The sequence below is a fragment of the Hyperoodon ampullatus genome, assembly GCF_949752795.1.
Source record: "Hyperoodon ampullatus genome assembly, chromosome: 1".
Classification (NCBI taxonomy): domain Eukaryota; kingdom Metazoa; phylum Chordata; class Mammalia; order Artiodactyla; family Ziphiidae; genus Hyperoodon; species Hyperoodon ampullatus.
The window spans coordinates 49,014,106-49,039,982 of record NC_136914.1 but is presented as its reverse complement, the minus strand read 5'-3'; the positions used below and the strand labels follow the sequence as shown (position 1 = coordinate 49,039,982).

General features: G+C 38.8%; 2 protein-coding genes across 2 annotated transcripts in view; one reads left to right on the top strand and one right to left on the bottom strand.

Annotated features, from left to right (window-relative positions):
- ART3 (ADP-ribosyltransferase 3 (inactive)) overlaps window positions 1-25,877 on the top strand; it is a gene marked incomplete at its 3' end in the record, with an annotated part of 136,495 nt that overhangs the window by 23,814 nt on the left and 86,804 nt on the right. The window lies entirely within an intron of this gene.
- Window positions 21,984-23,225, bottom strand: CXCL11 (C-X-C motif chemokine ligand 11; the record flags this gene model as incomplete). Its single annotated transcript, XM_079706533.1, has 4 exons — window positions 21,984-22,025; window positions 22,263-22,335; window positions 22,444-22,570; window positions 23,165-23,225. The coding sequence occupies 4 exons, from the start codon at window positions 23,223-23,225 to the stop codon at window positions 21,984-21,986; spliced, it is 303 nt and encodes a 100-aa protein (XP_079562659.1).

The window sequence follows — 25,877 nt, the reverse complement described above, 5'->3', positions numbered from 1 at the left end:
TCTGAGCTCCATGTCAGGCTCCCCAGCCTGGGGGTCTTGCACCAGGAAGACGAACTGCTAGAGCATTTGGCATTGAAGGCCAGTGGGTCTTAATTTCAGGAGCCCCACAGGACTGGGGAAAGTAGAGAGTTTACTCTTAAAGGGTGCACACAAAATCTCATGTGCACTGGGACCCAGGGAAAAAGCAGTGATTTGATAGGAGCCTGGGCCAGACCTACCCTCTGGTCTTGGAGAGTCCTAACCATCAGCAGACAGGCTGCCTAAGGACTTTCTGAGTCCACAGCCACCTTTAGACATGCCTCTAGACATGGCCCTGCCCACCAGAGGGCCAATACCTAGCTTTACCCAGCAGTGGGCAGGCACTGGCCCTCCCTTCCAGTAAACCACTAACTTCTAGACAAGGCTCACCAACCAAGCAACAGACACCAGACACAAGAAAACTACAATCCCACAGCCTATAGACCCAGCCTGTCCACAGCAGGCCAGATCCTACCCTGACAGCTGGGTCCTGGCTCTGTCCACTAGCAGGCCAACACAAGCTTCAGGATACCCTCGACCCCCAACTGTGTCAGAAACTGGGCCTCCAACCAATGATCTGAAATGAGCTCTGGGATCCCTGGGCCCTGCAGCCAGACTCCAGGAACGAGCTCTGCCTGTCGGTAGTCAGGCACTAACCCCAGGACCTGGTTTCATTTGCCAGTGGCTGGGCAACAGTCAGTCTTTGGGATCTGACTCTGCCTACCAGTGAGCCACTGCTAGAGCTGGGACTCTCTAGGGTTCTGCAGCCAGCTGCCTTGTGACCAGGCCCTGCTAAAGAGCAGCCAGCAGCTTCTGCATATGACAGGGCCTGGCCAGTCAGACAAGAAAAAAAAAAAAAAGGAATCCAAACTGGAAAAGAAGAAGTAAAACTGTCACTGTTTGCAGATGACATGCTACTATACATAGAAAATCCTAAGGATGCTACCAGAAAACTACTAGAGCTCAGCAATGAATTTAGTAAAGTTGCAGGATACAAAATTAATGCATAGAAATCTATTGCATTTCTATACACTAGCAAGGAAAGATCAGAAAGAGAAATTAAAGAAACAATTCCATTTACCATCGCATCAAAAAGAATAAGATACCTAGGAATAAACCTACCTAAGGAGATAAACGACCTATACTCTGAAAACTATAAAACACTGATGAAAGAAATTGAAGATGAAACAAACAGATGGAAAGATATACCATGTTCTTGGATTGGAAGAATCAGTATTGTCAAAATGACTGTAACACCCAAGGCAATCTACAGATTCAGTGCAATCCCTATCAAATTACCAATGGCATTTTTCACAGAACTAGAGCAAAAAAATCTTAGAATTTGTACGGAGACACAAAAGATCCCGAATAGCAAAGCAAACTTGAGAAAGAAAAATGGAGCTGGAGGAATCAGGCTCCCTGACTTCAGACTATACTACAAAGCTACAGCAATCAAGACAGTATGGTACTGGCACAAAAACAGACATATAGATCAATGGTATAGGATAGAAAGCACAGAGATAAACCCTTGCACCTATGGTCATTTAATCTATGACAAAGGGGGCAAGAATATACAGTGGAGAAAAGACAGTCTCTTCAATAAGTGGTGCTGGGAAAACTGGACAGCTACATGTAAAAGAATGAAATTAGAACACTCTGTAACAACATACACAAAAATAAACTCAAAATGCCTTAAAGACCTGAATGTAAATCCAGACACTATAAAACTCTTAGAGGAAAACATAGGAAAAACACTCTTTGACATAAATCACAGCAAGATCTTTTTTGACCCACCTCCTGGAGTAATGAAAATAAAAACAAAAATAAACAAATGGGGCCAATTAAACTTACAAGCTTTTGCACAGCAAAGGAAACCATAAACAAGATGAAAAGACAACCCTCAGAATGGGAGAAAATATTTGCAAATGAAGCAACTGACAAGGGATTAATCTCCAAAATATGCAAACAGCTCATGCAGCTAAATATCAAAAAAACAAATAACCCAATCAGAAAAATGGGCAGAAGTCCTAAGCAGACATTTCTCCAAAGAAGACATACAGATGGCCAACAAACGCATGAAAAGATTCTCAGCATCACTAATTATTAGAGAAATGCAGATCAAAACAATAATGAGGTAATACCTCACACCAATCAGAATGGCTATCATCAAAAAATCTGCAAACGATAAATGCTGGAGAGGGTGTGGAGAAAAGGGAACCCTCTTGCGCTGTTGGTGGGAATGTAAATTGATTCAGCCATTATGGAGAACAGTATGGAGGTTCCTTAAAAAACTAAAAATAGAACTACCATATGATCCAGCAATCCCACTCCTGGGCATATTTCCTGAGAAAACCATAATTCAAAAAGATACATGCACCCCAGTGTTCACTGCAACACTGTTTACAATAGCCAGGACATGGAAGCAACCTAAATGCCCATCAACAGAGGACTGGATAAAGAAGATGTGGTGCATATATACAGTGGAATATTACTCAGCCATAAAAAGGAACGAAATTGTGCCATCTGCAGAGATGTGGATGGACCTAGAGACTGCCATACAGAGTGAAGTAAGTCAGAAAGAGAAAAACAAATATTGCATATTAACGCATATATGTGGAATCTGGAAAAATGGTGTAGATGAACTTATTTGCAAAGCAGAAATAGAGACAAAAACATAGAGAACAAATGTGTGGATAACAAGGGGGGGAAGGAGGAGGTGGAGTGGATTGGGAGATTGGGATTGACATATATACACTACTATGTATAAAATAGCTAACTAATGAGAACCGATTGTATAGCACTGGGAACTCTACTCAGTGCTGTGTGGTGATGTAAAGGGAAAGGAAATCCAAAAAAAGAGGGGATATATGTATATGTAAAGCTGATTCACTTTACTGTATAGCAGAAACTAACATAACATTGTAAAGCAACTATGCTCCAATAAAATAAAAAAAAAGATGTGGTGCATATATACAATGGAATATTACTCAGCCATATAAAAGAATGAAATAATGCTATTTGCAGCAACATGGATGGACCTGGAGATAATCGTATTAAGTGATGTTCATCAGACAGAGAAAGACAAATGTCATATGCTATCGCTTATATGGGGAATCTAAAAAAAAAAAGATATGCATGAATTTATTTACCAAACAGAAACAGACTCACAGACTTAGAGAACGAACTTATGGTTACCAGGGGGGAAGGGTTGTGGGGAAGGGATAGATTTGGAGTTCGGGATTGACATGTACACACTGCCATATATATATATATATATATATATATATATATATATATATATATATATTTATATATATACACACACACATATAGTTATTTGGTTTTGGCCGCGCCCACGCGGCACGCAGAATCTTAGTTCCCTGACCAGGGATCAAACCTGTGTCCTCTGCAGTGGAAGTGTGGGAGTCTTAACCATTGGACTGCCAGGGACGTCTCCACACTGCTGTATTTAAAATAGATAACCAGCAAGGACCTACTGTATAGCACAGGGAACAGGGCTCAATGTTCTGTAATAACATAAATGGGAAAAGAATTTGAAAAAGGGTAGATACATGTATATGTATAACTGAATCACTTTGCTGTACACCTGAAACTAACACAACATCGTTAATCAACTATGCTCCAGTATAAAATTTAAAAGCCCATAGTCATCATGTCACTCCTCTGCTTAAGACCCTCCAATAACTTACAGTTATATTTAGAATTAAATCCAATTTTGTATGCTGTTTTACTAGGTCCTCTATGATCTAGCTGCTACTGGTTTCTCCAGCTTCATCTCACACTGTTCCCTCTTAACCACTATACTCCAGTCACAGAGGCCTTTTATACTAGCAATTTTCTGTATCTGGAATGCTTTTCCCCCTGTTCTTTGTTTTGGTGGTTCCTTCTGGATGTTTGGATATTAGCTAAATATTATAGTACTTTCTCTTACCAAACAATCTAGAGCAGCCATGACCTTATTTTAATTCTCTGGCATTTCTCACTCTCTGATATTTGCTTAGTTTACTTTTTATTTTTTTAATGTCTATTTCTTCACATTCAAATATAAGCCCCCAAAGAGCAGGGACCTTATCAGTCTTACTCAGAGCTTATCCCCAGCAACTAGAGCATCACCGGGCATATGGAAGGTATTCAGTAAATATTGGATGGATGGATAGATGTATAAATTTTTTCCAGACTTTAAGCAGCGGCACAAATAAGAGTTATACATCTTCAAAAAGAATTTCCATTGACTCATCACATTTTTACATTAGGACATGGGTATTACTGTTTCCTCTAGCTTTAGGAACCAAGTTTAACCTAAGAAAACTACAGTTTCCCCAGAAGTTAGCACAGATTCAGATAGGTAGAATCAATATAGGCATTCTCAGCTAGCCATAGGTCAAAATCTTTATTCCTAGGACTATGGGGTAAATATATAAAGGGTGGTACACCTAAAAACTTTTAAATTATTCATTGGAAGTTCTCTGCAATTATGCATTGAATGAATGAAGGAATGCAAGTCTCTTCAGTGAATATTGCATATATGTTTGTGGGTGGTTTTGGAAGCAGAAGGATGAGGAGGGTTGTACTTGTTCTCATTATTATGTCTGTACTTTGTGTAGGGAACCAAGCTAATCTCAGGGGATACTGGGAGGGATAAGATCCATTGTCTGTCCTTGATGGGACTTGCATTCTAATCGGAAAGATCAACAAATATGAAACAATAAATATCAACAAAAGAAACTGTATGATCAGTGACAAATGAATGGTATAGACAATAAATACTATGGGGGTTCATAGGAGATTATATTCATTAAGACCAGGAGTGCTCAGATGAACCTTAAAGTATGGATTGTACTTAAGACAAGTGGCCAGGAAGGGAAAGCATATGCAATTAGAGAAGTGTCACCAAAAATGGTATTGAGCAATGCCAGCCAACCAGTTAGGCAGGTTGGCACAGTCTCATAGGGATGGTAATACCTTGTTAGGGTTCTGTAGTATCTGGTCCTCAGTTTTACAGGTCCAGAAACTGCTGAAATGGAAAACCTGCAACCCAGGATACTCTACTGAGCAAGAGTACTGTTTAGGATAGAAGGAGAAATAAAAAAACTTCTCAGACAAGCAGAAACTGAAAGAATTCGTCAGTACTAAACATACCCTACAAGAAATGTTGAAGGGTCTTCTCTAAATGGAAAAGAAGTAGAATCTAAGGGAAAGAGAGAATGCCAATAAGAAAGGCAAATATAGGGCTTCCCTGGTAGCTCAGTGGTTAAGAATCCACCTGCCAATGCAGGGGACACGGGTTCAAGCCTTGGCCCGGGAAGATCCCACATGCTGCGGAGCAACTAAGCCCGTGCGCCACAACTACTGAGCCTGCGCTCTAGAGCCCGCAAGCCACAACTACTGAGCCCGTGTGCCTGGAGCCCATGCTCCGCAGCAGGGGGCCCACCACAGTGAGAGGCCTGCGGGCTGCAATGGGGAGTGACTTCTGCTCGCTGCAGCTGGGGAGGGCCTGTGCACAGCAGCGAAGACCCAGTGCAGCCAAAAATACATAAATAAAATTAATTTTTAAAAAAGGTTTTAAAAAAAATGAAAGGCAAATATATAGGAAAGATTTAAGATTACTTAAATAAGCCAGTATGTAGATAAAAAGACAAAGAAAATTGTAAAAGCAGCTATAACTACACTAAACAGTTAAGGGATAAGCATGAAAATGTAAAATATGACATTCTAATCATCCAGGGTAAACATGTTCTCAAAGAGTTAATTCTGCTAACCAAATCTACAAGAATCTAAGATGCAAATTGAAAAGACAGTTTATTCATTCTTTTTTTTTAATGTGGACCATTTTAAAGTCTTTATTGAATTTGTTACAATATTGCTTCTGTTTTATGTTTTGGTTTTTTGGCCATGAGGTATGTGGCATCTTAGCTCCCCGACCCGGGGTTGAACCCACACCCCCTGCATCAGAAGGCGAAGTCTTAACCACTGGACTGCCAGGGAAGTCTCAGTGTATTCACTTATAATAAGGACCTTCCAGTGTCTGGAATGATTGGGTCTGATAACCAAGTCACACTTTTCTAGTAACAGAGTACCTGGGAAGTTGAATTAGTTATCAGATTGTTTTCTGGTGAAAACAGAATCAAAACAAAGGACCATTCTCCTCTTATTTTGAATAGGGATCTGCTCAGGAGAGAAACCTTATAAGTGTGATCAACGTGGAGAAGAATTCAGAAAACAATCAAACTTTAGAGACAACAGGAAGCCAACTATTACTTGTTATATCCACAGCCAACCTTACCTGAATCACTTGAATAAAAATTAAATTATAACTCTTTTAAAATTTATATTTTAATTTTTGCCAGGCTTTTGATATATTCACTTTTTAATAAATAAATAAATATATTTATTTATTTTTGGCTGCACTGGGTCTTAGTTGCTGCGCGCCGGCTTTCTCTAGTTGCGGTGAGCGGGGGCTACTCTTCGTTGCGGTGCGCCGGCTTCTCATCGTGGTGACTTCTCTTGTTGCAGAGCACGGGCTCTAGGCGCGCGGGCTTCAGTAGTTGTGGCTCGCAGGCTCTAGAGCACAGGCTCAGTAGTTGTGACACACGGGCTTAGTTGCTCTAAGGCATGTGGGATCTTCCCAGGCCAGGGCTCAAACCCGTGTCCCCTGCATTGGCAGGCGGATTCTCAACCACTGCGCCACCAGGGAAGCCCATATTCACTTTTTAGTGTTCACTGATCTGAGTCTAGTTTTGAAAGAAAACAAGAATTAAGGAAATAGTCCATCTTCAGTTTCAGTTTCATTTGCTGTTGGTTTAAGACTCTAACTATGGCATCAGGCCAAAAGAAACAGTCTGCCCTAACAGACTTGTTGCAGACCCAGAAAAAAAGCTTTTCCCAGAAACTAATGTGCTTAGAAGAAATTTCCTAAAAAGCGAGCTGGAGGAGTTCAGTGATTTCTGTAGACTGGGAATCCCCTCAGCTGATTTACATTACACCTTGGAAAGTCTGGGAGAGGAGGGCAAAGCTTTGCCTTTCATGTTTTGACTGAGTTGCAAAAAGATTCTCTTAGCTAACAGTGTGGTAATACTGGCTACATGCTTGTGAGTTACTGATGTGTCTCAATATTCACAACCAGGGCAAAGCTGGTGATGCATACTTAAAATCATCATGCTTGGGAAAGCCTGAGAATAGCTTCTGTTTGTATGCATATTCAGACCCTGCAGCATTTTGCTTTTCTCACACTTGATGGCATGATGAGATGGGCTGGGAATCTACAGATAACAGTATATAGTTTTGTGTCTCACTTGCTCTATGGTCTTGGACAAACTGTTAGGTCTATCTATGCTTCGGTTTTCCTGTTTTCAAATATGCACTGTGGTATCTAACCTACATTAGATACTCTAATTCTAAAGTATGACAGAATTCTAAAGATGACAGATTATTTAAAAAATAATTAATTATTATTAAAAAGTCTAAATGAAGTTTTCACTGGCCAACATTTCAAAAATATAGCCAGCTCTCTGGCCAAGTATCAGCTTATCTCCTAGGTGCAACAGATAGTATTTTCTCTCTGGATGATGTAGTTATTCATGTGATCAGATGTGTCTGTTAGTTTATAGCATTGACCAGCCATAGCATGCCTCTCCTGGTGGAACTGAGGGCTGGAATCATGCAGCATTTCCCTCTTAGGAAAGGGCTTATTTAGGTAACCTGTTTTATCTCTGATGAATAAGAGTACACTGTGAATTTACAAAACAAGACACACATGCCCATTTTTCACTTCTCTTCTTTGAGCTATATAGGTCCTAGCCTGGAAAAAAAAAAAAAAGAAAGAAAAGAAGAAAGAAAGAAATTCAAGCCATAAGAATTGGAAGGGAAGACATAAAATTTTGCATAGAAGATTTTCTGCATAGAAACCACCCACCCCCAATTTACTAAGTTTTAGAAATAATAGAATTTATCAAAGTGGATACCTAGAAGATCAATGTACTATGCTTTCTACATCAATAACAAAATAATTTTAATGTTATTTTATAAAAAATTTACAGAAGCAACAATAAATACTTAAAAACATAAAATACTTAGGAAGGAATGAAACTAACAAAAGGCAAGACTTATTTGCAGAATATGCAGATGACTTTTTCTAAAAGAATGTCATGGGCTTCCCTGGTGGCACAGTGGTTGAGAGTCCGCCTGCCGATGCAGGGGACACGGGTTCGTGTCCCGGTCCGGGAAGATCCCACATGCCGCAGAGCAGCTGGGCCCGTGAGCCATGGCCGCTGAGCCTGCGCATCCAGAGCCTGTGCTCCGCAACGGGAGAGGCCGCAGCAGTGAGAGGCCCGCGTACTACAACAACAACAACAAAAGAATGTCATGTAAAATAATGTTGAGATTCAATACAGAAAGACTACCCTTTTGATAAAGTTAAGCAAAACTAAAGTTAAATAATACTTTGTTGAGCTGTGTGTATATAAATAAAACTAATTTTAAAAAGCAAGGGAGTGATGGGTGCACAACAATGTGAATGTACTTAATGCCACTGAACTGACACTTAAAAGTGTTTAAGACAGAGACTTCCCTGGTGGCGCAGTGGTTAAGAATCTGCCTGCCAATGCAGGGGACAGGGGTTCGATCCCTGGTCCGGGAAGATCCCACATGCTGCGGAGCAACTAAGCCCCTGCGCCACAACTACTGAGCCTGCGCTCTAGTGCCCGTGAGCTGCAACTGCTGACCCACACGCCTAGAGCCTGTGCTCTGCAACAAGAGAAGCCACAGTAATGAGAAGCCCGTTCACTACAACAAAGAGTAGTCCCTGCTGGCCACAACTAGAGAAAGCCTGCATGCAGCAGCGAAGACCCAACACAGCCAGAAGTGAAGGGAGGAAGGGAGGGAGGGAGGAAGGGAGGGAGGGAGGAAGGAAGGAAGGAAAAAAATGTGTAAGATAGTAAAATGTTATGTGTATTTTACCCAAATATTTTTTTAACATCTTTATTGGAGTATAATTGCTTTACAGTGTTGTGCTAGTTTCTGCTGTATAACAAAGTGAATCATCTATATGCATATGTATATCCCTATATCCCCTCCCTCTTACGTCTCCCTCCCACCCTCCTTATCCCACCCCTCTAGGTGGTTGCAAAGTACCGAGCTGATCTCCCTGTGCCATGCAGCTGCTTCCCACTAGCTATCTATTTTACATTTCGTAGTGTATATATGTCAGTGCTACTCTCTTACTTCATCCCAGCTCACCCTTCCCCCTCCCTGTGTCCTCAAGTCCATTCTCTACATCTGTGTCTTTATTCCTGTCCTGCTCCTAGCTTCATCAAAACGATTTTTTTTTTAGATTCCATATATATGTGTTAGCATACGGTATTTGTTTTTCTCTTTCTGACTTACTTCACTCTGTATGACAGACTCTAGGTCCATCCACCTCATTACAAATAACTCAATTTTGTTCCCTTTTATGGCTGAGTAATATTCCATTGTATATATATGCCACATCTTCTTTATACATTCATGTGTCGATGGACACTTAGGTTGCTTCCATGTCCTGGCTATTGTAAATAGAGCTGCAATGAACATTGTGGTACATGATGCTTTCTGAATTATGGTTTTCTCAGGGTATATCCCCAGTAGTGGGATTGCTGGGTCATATGGTGGTTCTATTATTATTCTTTTAAGGAACCTTCATATTGTTCTCTATAGTGGCTGTACCAATTTACATTCCCACCAACAGTGCAAGAGTGTTCCCTTTTCTCCACACCCTCTCCAGCATTTATTGTTTGTAGATTTTTTTGACAATGGCCCTTCTGACTAGTGTGAGGTGATACCTCATTGTAGTTTATATTTGCATTTCTCTAATGATTGGTCATGTTAACCATCTTTTCATGTGTTTGTTGGCCATCTGTATATCTTCTTTGGAGAAATGTCTATTTAGGTCTTCTGCCCATTTTTGGATTGGGTTCTTGGTTTTTCTGATATTGAGCTGCATGAGCTGCTTGTAAATTTTGGAGATGAATCCTTTGTCAGTTGCTTCATTTGCAAATATTTTCTCCCATTCTGAGGGTTGTCTTTTTGTCTTGTTTTTGGTTTCATTTGCTGTGCAAAAGCTTTTAAGTTTCATTATGTCCCATTTGTTTATTTTTGTTTTTATTTCCATTCCTCTAGGAGGTGGGTCAAAAAGGATCTTGCTGTGATTTATGTCATAGAGTGTTCTGCCTATGTTTTCCTCTAAAGGTTTTATAGTGTCTGGCCTTACACTTAGGTCTTTAATCCATTTTGAGTTTATTTTTGTGTATGGTGTTAGGAGGTGTTCTAATTTCTTTCTTTCTTTTTTTTTTTTTTTTTTTTGCGGTACGCGGGCCTCTCACTGTTGTGGACTCTCCCATTGCGGAGCACAGGTTCTGGACGCGCAGGCTTAGCGGCCATGGCTCACGGGCCCAGCCGCTCCGCAGCATGTGGGATCTTCCCAGACTGGGGCACGAACCCGCATCCCCTGCATCGGCAGGCGGACTCTCAACCACTGCGCCACCAGGGAAGCCCTCTTTTTTTTTTTTTTTTTTACGATACGCGGGCCTCTCACTGTTGTGGCCTCTCCCGTTGCAGAGCACAGGCTCCGGACACACAGGCTCAGCGGCCATGGCTCACGGGCCTAGCTGCTCCGCAGCATGTGGGATCTTCTCAGACCAGTGTCCCCTGTATCGGCAGGCGGACTCTCAACCACTGCGCCACCAGGGCAGCCCCTAATTTCATTCTTTTACATGTAGCTGTCCAGTTCTCCCAGCACCATTTATTGAAGAGGCTGTCTTTTCTCCATTGTATACTCTTGCCTCCTTTATCAAAGATAAGGTGACCATATGTGCATGGGTTTATCTCTGGGCTTTCTATCCTGTTCCATTGATCTATATTTCTGTTTTTGTGCCGGTACCATACTGCCGTGATTACTGTAGCTTTGTAGTATAGTCTGAAGTCTGGGAGCCTGATTCCTCCAGCTCTATTTTTCTTTCTCAAAGTTGTTTTGGCTATTTGGGGTCTTTTGTGTTTCTATACAAATTGTGCAATTTTTTGTTCTAGTTCTCTGAAAAATGCCATTAGTAGTTTGATAGGGATTGCATTGAATCTGTAGATTGCTTTGGGTAGTATAGTCACTTTCACAATGTTGATTCTTCCAATTCAAGAACATAGTATATCTCTCCATTTGTTTGTATCATCTTTAATTTCTTTCATCAGTGTCTTATAGTTTTCTGCATACAGGTCTTTTGTCTCCTTAGGTAGGTTTATTCGTAGGTATTTTATTCTTTTTGTTGCAGTGGTAAGTGGGAGTGTTTCCTTCATTTCTCTTTCAGAATTTTCATCATTAGTGTATGGGAATGCAAGAGATTTCTGTGCATTAATTTTGTATCCTTCTACTCTACCAGAATCATTGATTAGCCCTAGTAGTTTTCTGGTAGCATCTTTAGGATTCTCTATGTGTAGTATCATGTCATCTGCAAACAGTGACAGTTTTCCTTCTTCTTTTCCAATTTGGATTCATTTTTATTTCTCTTTCTTCTCTTATTGCTGTGGCTAAAACTTCCAAAACTGTGTTGAATAATAGTGGTGAGAGTGGCAACCTTGTCTTGTTCCTGATCTTAGAGGAAATGGTTTCAGTTTTTCACCACTGAGGATGATGTTGGCTATGTGTTTGTCATATATAGCCTTTATTATGTTGAGGTAGGGTCCTTCTGTGCCTACTTTCTGGAGAGTTTTTATCATAAATGGGTGTTGAATTTTGCTGAAAGCTTTTTCTGCATCTATTGAGATGATCAGATGGTTTTTCTCCTTCAATTTGTTGATATGGTGTATCACATTGATTGATTTACATATATTGAAGAATCCTTGTATTCCTGGGATAAACCCCACTTGATCATGGTGTATGATCCTTTTAATGTGCTGTTGGATTCTGTTTGCTAGTATTTTGTTGAGGATTTTTGTATCTATGTTCATCAGTAATATTGGCCTGTAGTTTTCTTTTTTTGTGACATCTGTGTCTGGTTTTGGTATCAGGGTGATGGTGGCCTTGTAGAATGAGTTTGGGAGTGTTCCTCCCTCTGCTCTATCTTGGAAGAGTTTGAGAAGGATAGGAGTTAGCTCTTCTCTAAATGTTTGATAGAATTCGCCTGTGAAGCCATTTGGTTCTGGACTTTTGTTTGTTGGAAGATTTTTGTGTGTGTGTGTGGTTTGCGGGCCTCTCACTGTTGTGGCCTCTCCCATTGCAGAGCACAGGCTCCGGACATGCAGGCTCAGCAGCCATGGCTCACGGGCCCAGCCGCTCCGCGACATGTGGGATCCTCCCAGACCGGGGCACAAACCTGCGTCCCCTGCATTGGCAGGTGGACTCTCAACCACTGCGCCACCAGGGAAACCCTGTTGGAAGATTTTTAATCACACTTTCATTTTCAGTGCTTGGATTGGTCTGTTTATATTTTCTATTTCTTCTTGGTTCAGTCTTGGACGGTTGTTACCACAATTTTTAAAAAAGCAAAGGAAGAATAAACACAGAATTCAGGATAGTGATTGTCTTGGGGTTGGAAGAGGCAAGGGAATAGGAAAGGGAAGGAGCACATAGCTATATTTTAAGTTATTATTAATGTTCTAGTTCTTGATTTGGGTAGTGAGTTCATGGGTCTTCACTGTATTACAAACATATAATATATGCATGCATGGATCAGAGATGACAATATATGTATCATCAACTAAAATGATTAATCCAAATCTGTACACCAAATCTGTGGTCCATTAAAAAGTAATTGACCATAAACTTGTCATTTCGTCACAGGAGTGAGAGTAAGTTTTAGATTCCCAGTTCCTCCTTTGGAGAGAAGCAAAAGGAATGTGGCATAATTATGCCACTGCTTTTCTGAGTTATTTCTTTTTCTTTTTTTTTTTTTTCGGTATGCGGGCCTCTCACTCTTGTGGCCTCTCCCGTTGCGGAGCACAGGCTCCGGACGCGCAGGCTCAGCGGCCATGGCTCACGGGCTCAGCCGCTCCGCGGCATGTGGGATCTTCCCAGACTGGGGCACGAACCCGTGTCCCCTGCATCGGCAGGGGGACTCTCAACCACTGCGCCACCAGGGAAGCCCAGTAGTTTTCTATACTATTCATATTTTCCTCTGAGTTTGGATGTTGTGGTTTTCATGTCAGACATTCATTTGGGGAAATTCTCAGTCTTTTAAAAAAATATTTTCTGTTCTTTATTATCTTTATCCTCCTCCTGCCATACCCATTATGTATATTTCTCCTCAGCCAGCTCTTTGACTGCTTTTTTTTTAGATTCCACATATAAGCAATATCATATGACATTGTCCCTCTGTGTCTGACTCGCTTCACTCAATATAACCATCTCTAGGTCCATCCATGTTGCTGCAAAACCCTTCATTGTTAAGGATAACTCTCAATTTTTTCCAGTGTTGTCAGCAGTTCTTTCTGGCAGACATGTGATAACACTTTTTAAACAGGGGTATTGAGACCAAGGCTCCTGACCTCTGACATGTTGACCTCCAAATAGAAAAATCCTTTCTCTGTGTGAATAAAGGTGGTCATTGAGATCCAGGTTTCAGGGAACTGGCCCAGGGTCCCAAGGATGGTTGTGGCTTCAGCTGGTGGGGTCCCTCCAGAGCTGGCAGCCTCAGTGAGGCCACCCTCCCATTGGGCTCCGGGGCAGCTCAGTGACAGCAGAGGGAAGAGACCCCGAGCCAGGAGTTCCAGCTCTGCGGAAATGCGGGCTCCATTCTGGGTGCTGGGGGTGGGGCTATATCACCATTTAGTTTTCTTCAAGCTCTTACTGACAATTTGTCTTTTCTTTGTGAACAATATACAGAAGAACGCTAAATCATGATCTATGGGAAATTATATGAAGCCTGTAATTTACCTCAGGGCATTTCCAATATACTAGCAGTTTATTGAGCAGCCATCACCAAGCAAATATATCTGCATTTATGGTGCTAGGATTTCCAGCAAATGTAGTTGTCTTTCTTTGGTACTTAAGTGAAACTATAGTTGCAGTGTACGTAATGATCTCAGTCTCAAATAAAATTTGTAGACAAGGCAAGAAGAAGCAACTAACTTTGTCTTGCCACCCACCTGCAGAAAACCCCACAAGAAAACCCAAACAGTTGTGTGTGTGAGAGTGTACTATTATACACCACAGAATGCATTGAATACATCGTAAAGATTTATATTTATTGGTTCTGGAAATCTTTAAGGAACATATATACTAAAGAGGTATATTAATTCTGTATGGGTATATTAAATACCATACTCAGTAGCCAAAAATAATTAAATATAATCTTTCTTTTTCTACCAGTATTATCCAAAACTGCTTCATCTGTTTCAAAGCTTCTCTTGGTTAACTAGAAGAAACAGTTCTGAACTTCTAAATCACTGTGGATATTTGGCATCTCAGGTTCCATATATTTAAAACCCAACCTTCAGTTTTCTCTGCTAAACCACACCTTCCCCTGATCTACCTATTCCTGTTAGTGGCAGTACTTTTCTTTTAAACCTCAAAACCTCAGCTTCTTTTCTCGATTCCTTTCACTGCCTCTACTTCAAATTCAAATCCTTAGCATTTTCCTCGATTCCTTTCCTCAGCTTCAGCCTTCACATACAATCTATCACTAAGTCTTATTCTCTTTGCAGTGTAATCTCATTATATTTCCATTTTCACCATTACCACCTTATTTTAGCCATTATTATTTTTGTGGTAAAATACACATAACATAAATGTTACCATTTTAACCATGTAAAATTATAAAATTCAGTGGCATTAAGTACATTCACAGTGTTGTATGATCATCATTAGAATCTAGTTCCAGAACTTTTATCACCAACCCAAGCAGAAACTCTGGATCCATTAAGCAGTCTCTCCTCATTACCTCCTCCCCGTAGGCCCTGACAACTATTAATCTGCTTTCTGTTTCTGTGGATTTGCCTATTCAGAGTATTTCATATAAATGCAGTCATACAATATGTTGCCTTTTGCATTGGGCTTTTTTTTTTTTTTTTTACTGAGTATGTTTTCAGGGTTCATCCATGTTGTAGCATGTATCAGTATTTCATTCATTTAAAATTTTTTAAAATTTTATTCTGGAGTATAGTTGACTTAAAATGTTGAGTTAGTTTCAGGTGTACAGCAAAGTGATTCGGTTATACATATATCTATTCTTTTTCAGATTCTTTTCCCATATAGGTTATTACAGAGTATTTATTTATTTACTTATTTATTATTGGAGTATAGTTGCTCTACAATGTTGTGTCAGTTTCTGCTGTACAATGAAGTGAATCAGCCATATGTATACATATATCCCTTCCCTCTTGGACCTCCCTCCCACTGCCCCCCCATCCCACCCATCTAGTTCATCACAGAGCATGGAGCTGAGCTCCCTGTGCTATAAAACAGGTTCCCACTAGCTATCAGTTTTACACATGGTAGTGTATATATGTCAATCCCAGTCTCCCAGTCCATCCCACCTCCCCTTCCCCCGCCTTGTTATCCATATATTTGTTCTCCATGTTTTTGTCTCTATTTCTGCTTTGCAAATAAGTTCATCTATACTATTTTTCCAGATTCCACATATATGCATTAATATGTGATATTTGTTTTTCTCTTTCTGACTTACTTCACTCTGTAGGTCCATCCACATCTCTGCAAATGGCACAATTTCGTTCCTTTTTATGGCTGAGTAATATTCCATTGTATATATGTTCTAAATCTTCTTTATCTATTCCTCTGTTGATGGGCATTTAGGTTGCTTCCATGTCCTGGCTATTGTAAATAGTGCTGCAGTGAACATTGGGGTGCATGTATCTTTTTGAATTATGGTTTTCTCAGGGTATGTGCCCAGGAATGGGATTGCTGGATCACATGGTAATTCTGTTTTTAGTTTTTTAAGGAACCTCCATACTGTTCTCCGTAGTGGCTGTATCAATTTACATTCCCACCAACAGTGCAAGAGTGTTCCTTTTTCTCCCCAGCCTCTCCAGCATTTATTTTTTGTAGATTTTTTTGATGATGGCCATTCTGACTGGTGTGAGGTGATACCTCATTATAGTTTTGATCTGCATTTCTCTAATAATTAGTGATGTTGAGCACCTTTTCATGTGTTTGTTGGCCATCTGTATGTCTTCTTTGGAGAAATGTCTGCTTAGGACTTCTGCCCATTTTTTTGATTAGGTTGTTTGGTTTTTTTGATATTGAGCCACATGAACTGTTTGCATATTTTGGAGATTAATCCCTTGTCAGTTGCTTTGTTTGTAAATATTTTCTCCCATTCTGAGGGTTGTCTTTTCATCTTGTTTTTGGTTTCCTTTGCTGTGCAAAAGCTTGTAAGTTTAATTGGTCCCATTTGTTTATTTTTGTTTTTATCTTCATTACTCTAGGAGGTGGGTCAAAAAAGATCTTGCTGTGATTTATGTCAAAGAGTGTTTTTCCTATGTTTTCCTCTAAGAGTTTTATAGTGTCTGGATTTACATTCAGGTCTTTAATCCATTTTGAGTTTATTTTTGTGTATGCTGTTACAGAGTGTTCTAATTTTATTCTTTTAGATGTAGCTGTCCAGTTTTCCCAGCACCACTTATTGAAGAGACTGTCCTTTCTCCATTGTATATTCTTGCCTCTTTTGTCATAGATTAATTGACCATATGTGCATGGGTTTATCTCTGGGCTTTCTACCCTGTACCATTGATTTATATTTCTGTTTTTGTGCCAGTACCATACTGTCTTGATTGCTGTAGCTCTGTAGTATAGTCTGAAGTCAGGGAGCCTGATTCCTCCAGTTCCATTTTTCTTTCTCAAGATTGATTTGGCTATTTGGGGTCTTCTGTGTTTCCATACAAATTTAAAATTTTTTTCTTCCATTTCTGTGAAAAATGCCATTGGCATTTTGATAGGGCTTGCATTGAGTCTGTAAACTGACTTGGGTAGTATAGTTGTTTTGATAATGTTGATTCTTACAGTCCAGAAACATGGTATATCTTACCATCTGTTTGTGTCATCTTTGATTTCTTTCATCAGTATCTTATAGTTTTCTGCATACAGGTCTTTTGCCTTGTTAGGTAGGTTTATTCCTAGGTATTGTATTCTTTTTGATGTGATGGTATATGAGACTATTTCTTTAATTTCTCTGTGATTTTTTTGTTGTTAGTGTATAGATATGCAACAGATTTCTGTGTATTAATTTTGTATCCTGCAACTTTACTGAATTCATTGATGAGCTCTAGTAGTTTTCTGGTAGCATCTTTAGGACTTCTTATGTATATCATGTCATCTGCAAACAGTGACAGTTTTATTTCTTCTTTTCCAATTTGTATTCCTTTTATTTCTTTTTCTTCTCTGATTGCCATGGCTAGGACTTGCAAAACTATGTTGAATAATAGTGGTGGGAGTGGACATCCTTGTCTTGGTCCTGATCTTAGAGGAAATTATTTCAGCTTTTCACTGTTGAGTGTGATGTTACCTGTGGATTTGTCATATATGGCCTTTATTATGTTGAGGTACGTTCCCTAGGCCCCCACTTTCTGGAGAGTTTTTATCATAAATGGGTGTTGAATTTTGTCAAAAGCTTTTTCTGCATCTATTGAGATGATCATATGATTTTTATTCTTCAGTTTGTTAATGTGGTGTATCACACTGATTTGTAGGTATTGAAAAATCCTTGCATCCCTGGGATAAATTCTACTTGATTGTGGTGTATGATCCTTTTACTGTATTGTTGGATTCAGTTTGCTAGTATTTTGTTGAGGATTTTTGCATCTATGTTCATCAGTGATACTGACCTGTAATTTTCTTTTTCTTGTGGTGTCTTTGTCTGGTTTTGGTATCAGGGTGATAGTGGCCTCACAGAATGAGTCTGGGAGTGTTCCTTTGCAAGATTTTGGAATAGTTTCAGATGGATAGGTGTTAACTCTTCTCTAAATGTTTCATAAAATTCACCTGTGAAGCCATCTGTCCTGGACTTCTGTTTGTTGGGAGTTTTTAAAATCACAGTTTCAACTTTAGTACTTGTGATTGGCCTGTTCATATTTTCTATATCTTCCTGGTTCAGTTTTGGGAGATTGTACCTTTCTGAGAATTTGTCTTATTTCCTTTTATTGTTACATTTTATTTCTATAGCAAGTGATGCTGATTTCACATGTACAGTAGTGAAAGTTTGCTTTTTATGCAAATGTAAGCAAAATAAAGGTGGTACACAGAAGTTGCTAAGGATAGTGAAAATTGATCAGAAATATGGTAAAAAAATTTGTTATGATGATATGAGAATGACTTGAATTTTGGTAAATACAGACCTGAGCTATGGCAACGTATTCCCTTTGCCAAGCTTTTCTAGTTCCAGTCAACCTTCTATACCATTCCCAGAATAATTTAGAGTAACTTGTAATAACTTGGATAGGGTCATCCTCTTATTCATGAACATTTAGTGAATCCCCATTTTTTTTTTTTTTTTTTTTTTTTTTGCCGTACGCGGGCCTCTCACTGTTGTGGCCTCTCCCGTTGCGGAGCACAGGCTCCAGACGCACAGGCTCAGCGGCCATGGCTCATGGGCCCAGCCGCTCCGCAGCATGTGGGATCTTCCTGGACCAGGGCACGAACCCGTGTCCCCTGCATCGGCAGGCGGACTCTCAACCACTGCGCCACCGGGGAAGCCCCAGAATCCCCATTTTATACAAAGTAAAATTCAAGGTTGTTTAGCTAGACATTTGATGTCCTTCATACTCACTCAACCAAACTAATTTAATTATTATTTTCAAAGCTCACCTTATACTTTCCTACCATTGTGCATTCCTTCATGCGATTCCTGTGCTGTAAGTTCCTTTCCTCTAGTTTCTATTGCCCTTCAGTCATTGTATTCTTAAATATTTGTCAAGGGGTCTGATATCTGCTAGGCACTGTACTGTGGGCTAGGACTACAGTAGCTTTCTTATTGAGCTTACACTTGTGGGAGAGGAGATATTAAGTACAGTAATACTTCTTTACTTGCAACAAATAGTGTCATGAAAAAGTAGAGTGTTCTGAAAACAAATAGGACACCTAATCTAGTTGAGATTGAAGGGGTTGTTTCAAAGATGACCACCTGGAGAAAATGTCACTTAAGCTGAGATCTTATTGATGAATAGGCATTAGCTTAATGAAGGAATGGGCTAAGGGAATAGTCTGTACAAAGGTACTGAGGTGGGAAGGATCTTGGCTCAAGTATGTTAATTCATTCATATGTTTATTTTGCTGTGAAGAAATTTAAGTTTTTTGTTGTTTCTCAATAATAATGTACTGGTCTATGCTACTTTACTTTAAAAAGATAAATATCTCAATCATATGTTTTTTCTATGATATATAATATAGATATATAGTTTAAAAAATACCAAATTTATCATGTAGCTCTTACTCAGTGAATTTTTTTATTTTTAAAGATACTCTTAAAAAAATCACTGTAAATAGTCAAATAATAGATCCAGGTTTTAAAACTATCCAGGGAATTCATCTAGAAGTCCCATTTTTATGTAGAAATTTATATAGATTTGTGATATATGCACATATAATATTTATACTACATATCTATATTATATATCATAGAATAAACGTATGATTGAGATATTTATTTATTTATATACAAATCCCCTAGATAACATTTTGGTTTCTCATTATTGCTTGTAGGCACCAGTCAGAAAGTTAGTCAGTAGGAGGGCCTATTAGGTTCCAGGCAGCCTGCTCTGCTATTTACTTTTCTGTCCATTCTCTGATCTGCTTTATGGTTGGCTCTTTGATATCGATGAAAAGGATACACCAAAGATGCATTTAAATTGTTCTTTTGTTTTCAACTAAACAGAAATACCTGATTTTTGGTAATTCTATAAATATTTTCATTTTTCAAATGTATAGTTGTCTATATAAAGAGTGATGTAACAGCTAAGGTTTTTTTTTTAACATCTTTATTGGAATATAATTGCTTTACAGTGGTGTGTTAGTTTCTGCTTTATAACAAAGTGAATCTATTATACATATACATATGTTCCCATATCTCTTCCCTCTTATGTCTCCCTCCCTCCCACCCGCCCTATCCCACCCCTCTAGGTTGTCACAAAGCACCGAGCTGATCTCCCTGTGCCATGCGGCTGCTTCCCACTAGCTATCTACCTTACGTTTGGTAGTGTAAATATGTCCATGCCACTCTCTCACTTTGTCACAACAGCTAAGGTTTTTGGATACACGCAGAGAAACCAATTCTGGCTAGCTTCAGCAGGAAAGGAATTTAATTGGTAGTTGAAGAAGCCACAGGAAGACTGAAGAATCAGACTTGGAAAATATACAAAACCTAAGGGTGCTAGGTGGCAGGAAGGACTATAGCCAAAGTCATGCTACAGGAACGTGTTAGGAAGGCTCTACTATCAGACTTACACTGTTACTACTGCCACTTTAAGTATTTCTTACTGATAGCATCTTTGTGGTGCTAGCTGGAGTTCAGAGTCTAGGGTAGGAGTGGTCTGGCTGAGACCTTGTTCTGGCTGCCAGGGAGGAACTTCTTCCTTTGGCTTCTACCTTTTGGCTTCCCACCAAAACTCACATAATAAGAAATTTGCCCTGAGTAAGAAGGGAGTTTGAGCCTAGGAAGACCCTTTAAAAAGAGATAGCTGTCCTTCACAACTACTCACTAAAATATATTTCAAAACAATTCTGTGTGATGACAGGTAGCTGTATGCCTCTTGAAATACAAGGTAAAATTGTTCAAGGCATCTCACATTTCTTGAAAACATATAATTGTTTCTGTTTTAAGAAGGGTTGTGGTAGTTTATTAGAGAAAAATTATTTTCTTTCCAAAGTGAAACTGTCATAGATATCTCTAAATTTTATAGTACAGGCATGACTAAAATAGATTAGATATGTATTTTTCTAAGAAAAAGAATCACAGAAAGTAAAGATGATTGCCAGATATGCACATATACTTCAACATTTTTCTTTGGTAGAAAAAAGCATTTCATATTTTAAATGTGTTCCAAATATTAGTATAATTTATAACAGTAGATAAACCCAAAATTCACGGTAAACACATACATCCTAATTGCTTCAAAATATCTCAATGAAAAAAAATGTTGTTAAAAAAAATCAAGGGCTTCCCTGGTGGAGCGGTGGTTAAGGATCTGCCTGCCAATGCAGGGCACATGGGTTCGAGCCCTGGTCCGGGAAGATCCCACATGCCACGGAACAGCTAAGCCCGTGCGCCACAACTACTGAGCCTGCGCTCTAGAGCCCACGAGCCACAACTACTGAAGCCCGTGTGCCGCAACTACTGAAGCCCATGCTCCGCAACAAGAGAAGCCACCACAACGAGAAGCCCGTGCACCACAACGAAGAGTAGCCCTTGCTCGCCGCAACTAGAGAAAGCCTGCACGCAGCAACGAAGACCCAATGCAGCCAAAAATAAATAAATAAAATAAATTAAAAAAAAATCAAGTCAAGACCAGAGCTACTAATTCTGTTATGAAATATTTGCACTCTTACCAGTTACCCTTAGCTTATAATTGTCTTCATAGTACATTTCATGAATTACAGCCTTTTTTATAAAACAAGATGGTGTTTAAGGACTTTTTCCAATTTTTAGGGAAAGGAATGTGGATTTGCATAAAAAGTATTTAGGGAATGTTCATGGATGCTTTTGACTTGTGAGTCATGGTCTTGATTTCAGTAATAATACATATTGTAATATAAAATATAGGTCAAATACAGACAGATAATTTTTAGAGACAGAAGCGTTTTCATAGCCACAGCAGAATAGTTACAAGCATCAAATCTCCTAGAAAGTTTCCTAACCTAGAAATGCATGAATGTTCATTACAACAGGCAGGAGAAAGTCAGTTTCCTATTGCAGAATTCTTATCATGTCAGTAGTCAGTGACACTTGTTCTAGTTTCAAGTCCTCCTTTCCAGGACTTCATACTTTTTGATATTTTAAAAAATTCATTCTTTCAGCTTTCTGTAATGAGAAGAGGAGAGTTTTACCACCTTGTGCTGTTCTTGTTTCCCAGTGATTTAGGAGTTGACATGCAAAAACATACAGCAGGAAAGGGAATCTAATTATAACCAGAGACCCCTTATCAAAACATTTACACAGGATCATAGCAGAACAATTCTGCAGTTGTCAGTTTTATTTTTTCGAAAGATTTGTCTTGGATAATACAGATTATAAAATGGAAGTAATCTGGTAACCTACCTTGATTATAACTTTTGCTTGCTTTGACTTGGTATTTAGGCATCTTTGTCCTTTATGTGTTTTCAGGGTGATACTGTTAAGGGAAGATCCAAAACAGTCTTAAATTTTGGATGGAAAAACATAAGAAAAACAAAGCAAAAAAGCCACCACCATTGTTATCTTCAGTGAGTCCATTACTTACATCACTTCTGTTTTGTCACAGTTATTACTTGGGTAAATTATGGAGACTTTCTCAATATTTGCCACTTTCACTGCTTTTACTCCAGGACCTGTGCAAAGACACCGTCCCCCTTTGAACATGGGGAAGCCTAGAACAGAACATAGCATCAGTTACTAATACATCTGATTGCAATCATATAGCTATGATTTATGTATAACCTTGATTGAAGAATGTGGGCCAGGTTTTCATTAAGGCTAAAGATAGTAATTTGTCAAATAGCACTCAACACTGCTGTTACTGGGAAAGGAGCTTAAGTAAGAAGTTGATGATCTTCTCTTTAAATTTGTAAGCAAACTATTAAAGAATAAGGGGAAGAATGAAAGACGTTTTTTGGAGATCAAGCTTATTTGCCTCTTGCTTTTATGCTCAAGAATTTTTCCAGAAAGCTAATAACATTATCTCATATAAAATCTTCTTAGCAGACATTTAAAACTATTGCTAAAGGCTCTTGCCAGATTTTGCAGCCAAATAAGATATTCTATTAAATTTATCATCTCTAGTTTAAATAATCATCTCTAGTATTTTAAACATTTCCAATATTCTCTGCCAAACCCATAGTAACTTCTAATGTGTGAGGTTAAATAAAAATTTACTGTATCTTTTAGGATAAAAGTGGAAGAAAAAGACATTTGAAGCATTAGACAAGAAATTTATAGGTTGAGAAGTAAAAAGTACCATATACCTTGAACAATTGTAGCACAGAATATCACAGCCAGGACTGTAGCCATGCCCTTCATATTCATGTTTGTCTGTTGCTGCTGCTTTGGCTTTGATACTCTTCTTGGAGGGAGTAGAAATGCTGATCATGGAAGAGAGGTCTTAATTGGCGTATATAAGGCATTTTATACACCAGCAATCCTCTTACAGCAATAGGAATTTCCCTCCTTGAGTCATGTTCCTTTCTTCCAATAGTTTCTATTTTGTTCTCATCTAAATATTACTGTCCCTTCCTTTTGTCACAGGGTTGAAAGTAATACGAATGTGAAAGTGCTTTGTAGATAGTAAAGTGCTGTATAAATATAGAATAGAGTACACCCACATGGGAACCAGCCTTAAGGTAGCATTTCCTAGAAATGTATTTAATTATTGGACTACCCTGGACAGTGAAATTCTGATTGCCATTCATTCTTCCATTCAGGAAGATTGTCTTCCTATATTCAGTCCTTTCACTCTCCATCCTGCACATAACTATATAAAAGAACATTCTTTTAAAAAAATGTAATTTTTTGTACTTCCCTGGTGGCACAGTGGTTAAGAATCCACCTGCCAATGCAGGGGACACGGGTTCGATTCCTGGTCCAGGAAGACCCCACATGCCGCGGAGCAACTAAGCCCGTGCTTGACAACTACTGAGTCTGTGCTCTAGAGCCCGCAAACCACAACTGCTGAGCCTGTGCGCCACAACTACTGAAGCCTGCATTCCCTAGAGCCCATGCTCCGCAACAAGAGAAGCCACGCAATGAGAAGCCCGTGCACCACAACAAAGAGTAACTCCCACTCACTGCAACTAGAGAAAACCTGCGTGCAGCAATGAAGACCCAACACAGCCAAAAAAATAAATAAATAACTAAATAAAGTAAAAAATATATATATATACTTTTTCTTTTGCTTTTAAGTCCAAACTCTTACATGTAAGGCCTATTTTATTTGACATCAAACGACCTTTTATTTCACCTTATTTATATTTTTCTGACTATAATTGCATGTCTGAAGAAGTCTCCTAAACAGCTATACTTCTGAATTTATATACATTTCTTTTTGCATGTTTAATAATTTATATATATATATATATACGTCTCAAGCACTGTTATTTAGTACATAAAGTTGTATGAGTTGTGGATTTTTAAAAAATGATTGTCTTTTCTAATGTGATGTTTTTATTTCTTGGATTCTACTTCCATGTAACCCCTGTTTTCTTTTTCTTTTAACCTTTCCCTCTTAAGCTTTCTAAATCTGTTTATTTTAAATATGTCACTTGCAAACACTTAAAAAATCATATCAAAGGGAACTTTTTTTTTTTTTGCAGTACGCAGGCCTCTCACTGTTGTGGCCTCACCCGTTGTGGAGCACAGGCTCCGGACGTGCAGGCTCAGCAGCCATGGCTCACGGGCCTAGCCGCTCCACGGCATGTGGAATCTTCCCAGACCAGGGCATGAACCCACGTCCCCTGCATTGGCAGGCAGACTCTCAACCACTGCGCCACCAGGGAAGCCTCAAAGGGAATTTTTAATAGGTGAATTTAATTATTTTCCGTGTAATTGGTAATCTGTAAGCTTTTAAAAATGCTTCCTTCATGTATCTTTTCTGTCTTTGTTTTCTTTGATTTCTTTTTAACTTTACATATATTTTCCTTAACATTTTCTTATGTGATTTGAACAAAATACATTGTTTTGTGTTTTGCTAGTAATCTTAGAAAAAGCCAGGTTAAAATTTTTTTTAATAATTTACATCAACCATAAATAGAATCTTCTGGTTCCTCCCTTTGTAAGATGAGAAGAATCACTGTAACTTTCTTTCAAATATTTCTTCCTATTTCCTAGTTTTGTTGGTATAATCTGGGGTTCATAGCTAGTTTGCTATTTTCAGATGATTATTTCACATTGCTCAACTTCTTTTCTGAGAATTATGATTACATTTTATTCTGAAATTATATATTTATTTAGACATATCCTACATTTAAATTATTTTATCAAACACTACAAGTCTTTAAAACCTCTTTGTCTTTATTTTAATTAATCTCAAAGTAGCTGGATATTATTTCTCTTTCTCATTCATTCATTTAACATATATGATTCAAGGCAAATTTTCTCACAGGAAAACTGGTAAAGTATCAATAAAAGGAATATGTTCTTGGATTTCACAAATCCTTATCCATTATTTTTTCTTCACTTCAAGTTCTCAGGTAATACGTAGATCCAAAATTATGCAGAGTTGGGACAGGAGGTGGTTTTGTGCTTTAACCTTTTTACTTCTTTATTTGAAACATACAAAAAGTAAGCCTAATTAGGCTCTGGCAGGTGCTAATATGGATGCTCTCTCTTTCCTGAACACTCTCTCCCTTTTTCCTGCCTCTTCCTCCCAGAGTCCCTGCCTTAAAGTTTACTGGAAAGCACCACCCCATTCTACAGCAGTTCATTGCTCATTCATTCATAAAACAAATATTTATCTTAGGTGTCTATTACATGCCTGGCACTCTTTTGAGATTTGAAAATAGAGCAGTGAAAAAATCAACCAAGTTCATTTTTGTGTCTTTCAAGTTTTACAGTGTTCTGTTGCAGAAGGCAGTCTGCCTAATTTCTATTGGTTCTGTAGATGTGTGTCTTTAAGACTATGACTTCTTCTGACCTAAATACTTTCTATTATCACATGAGGAGGATTAATTTCTATTCATATGT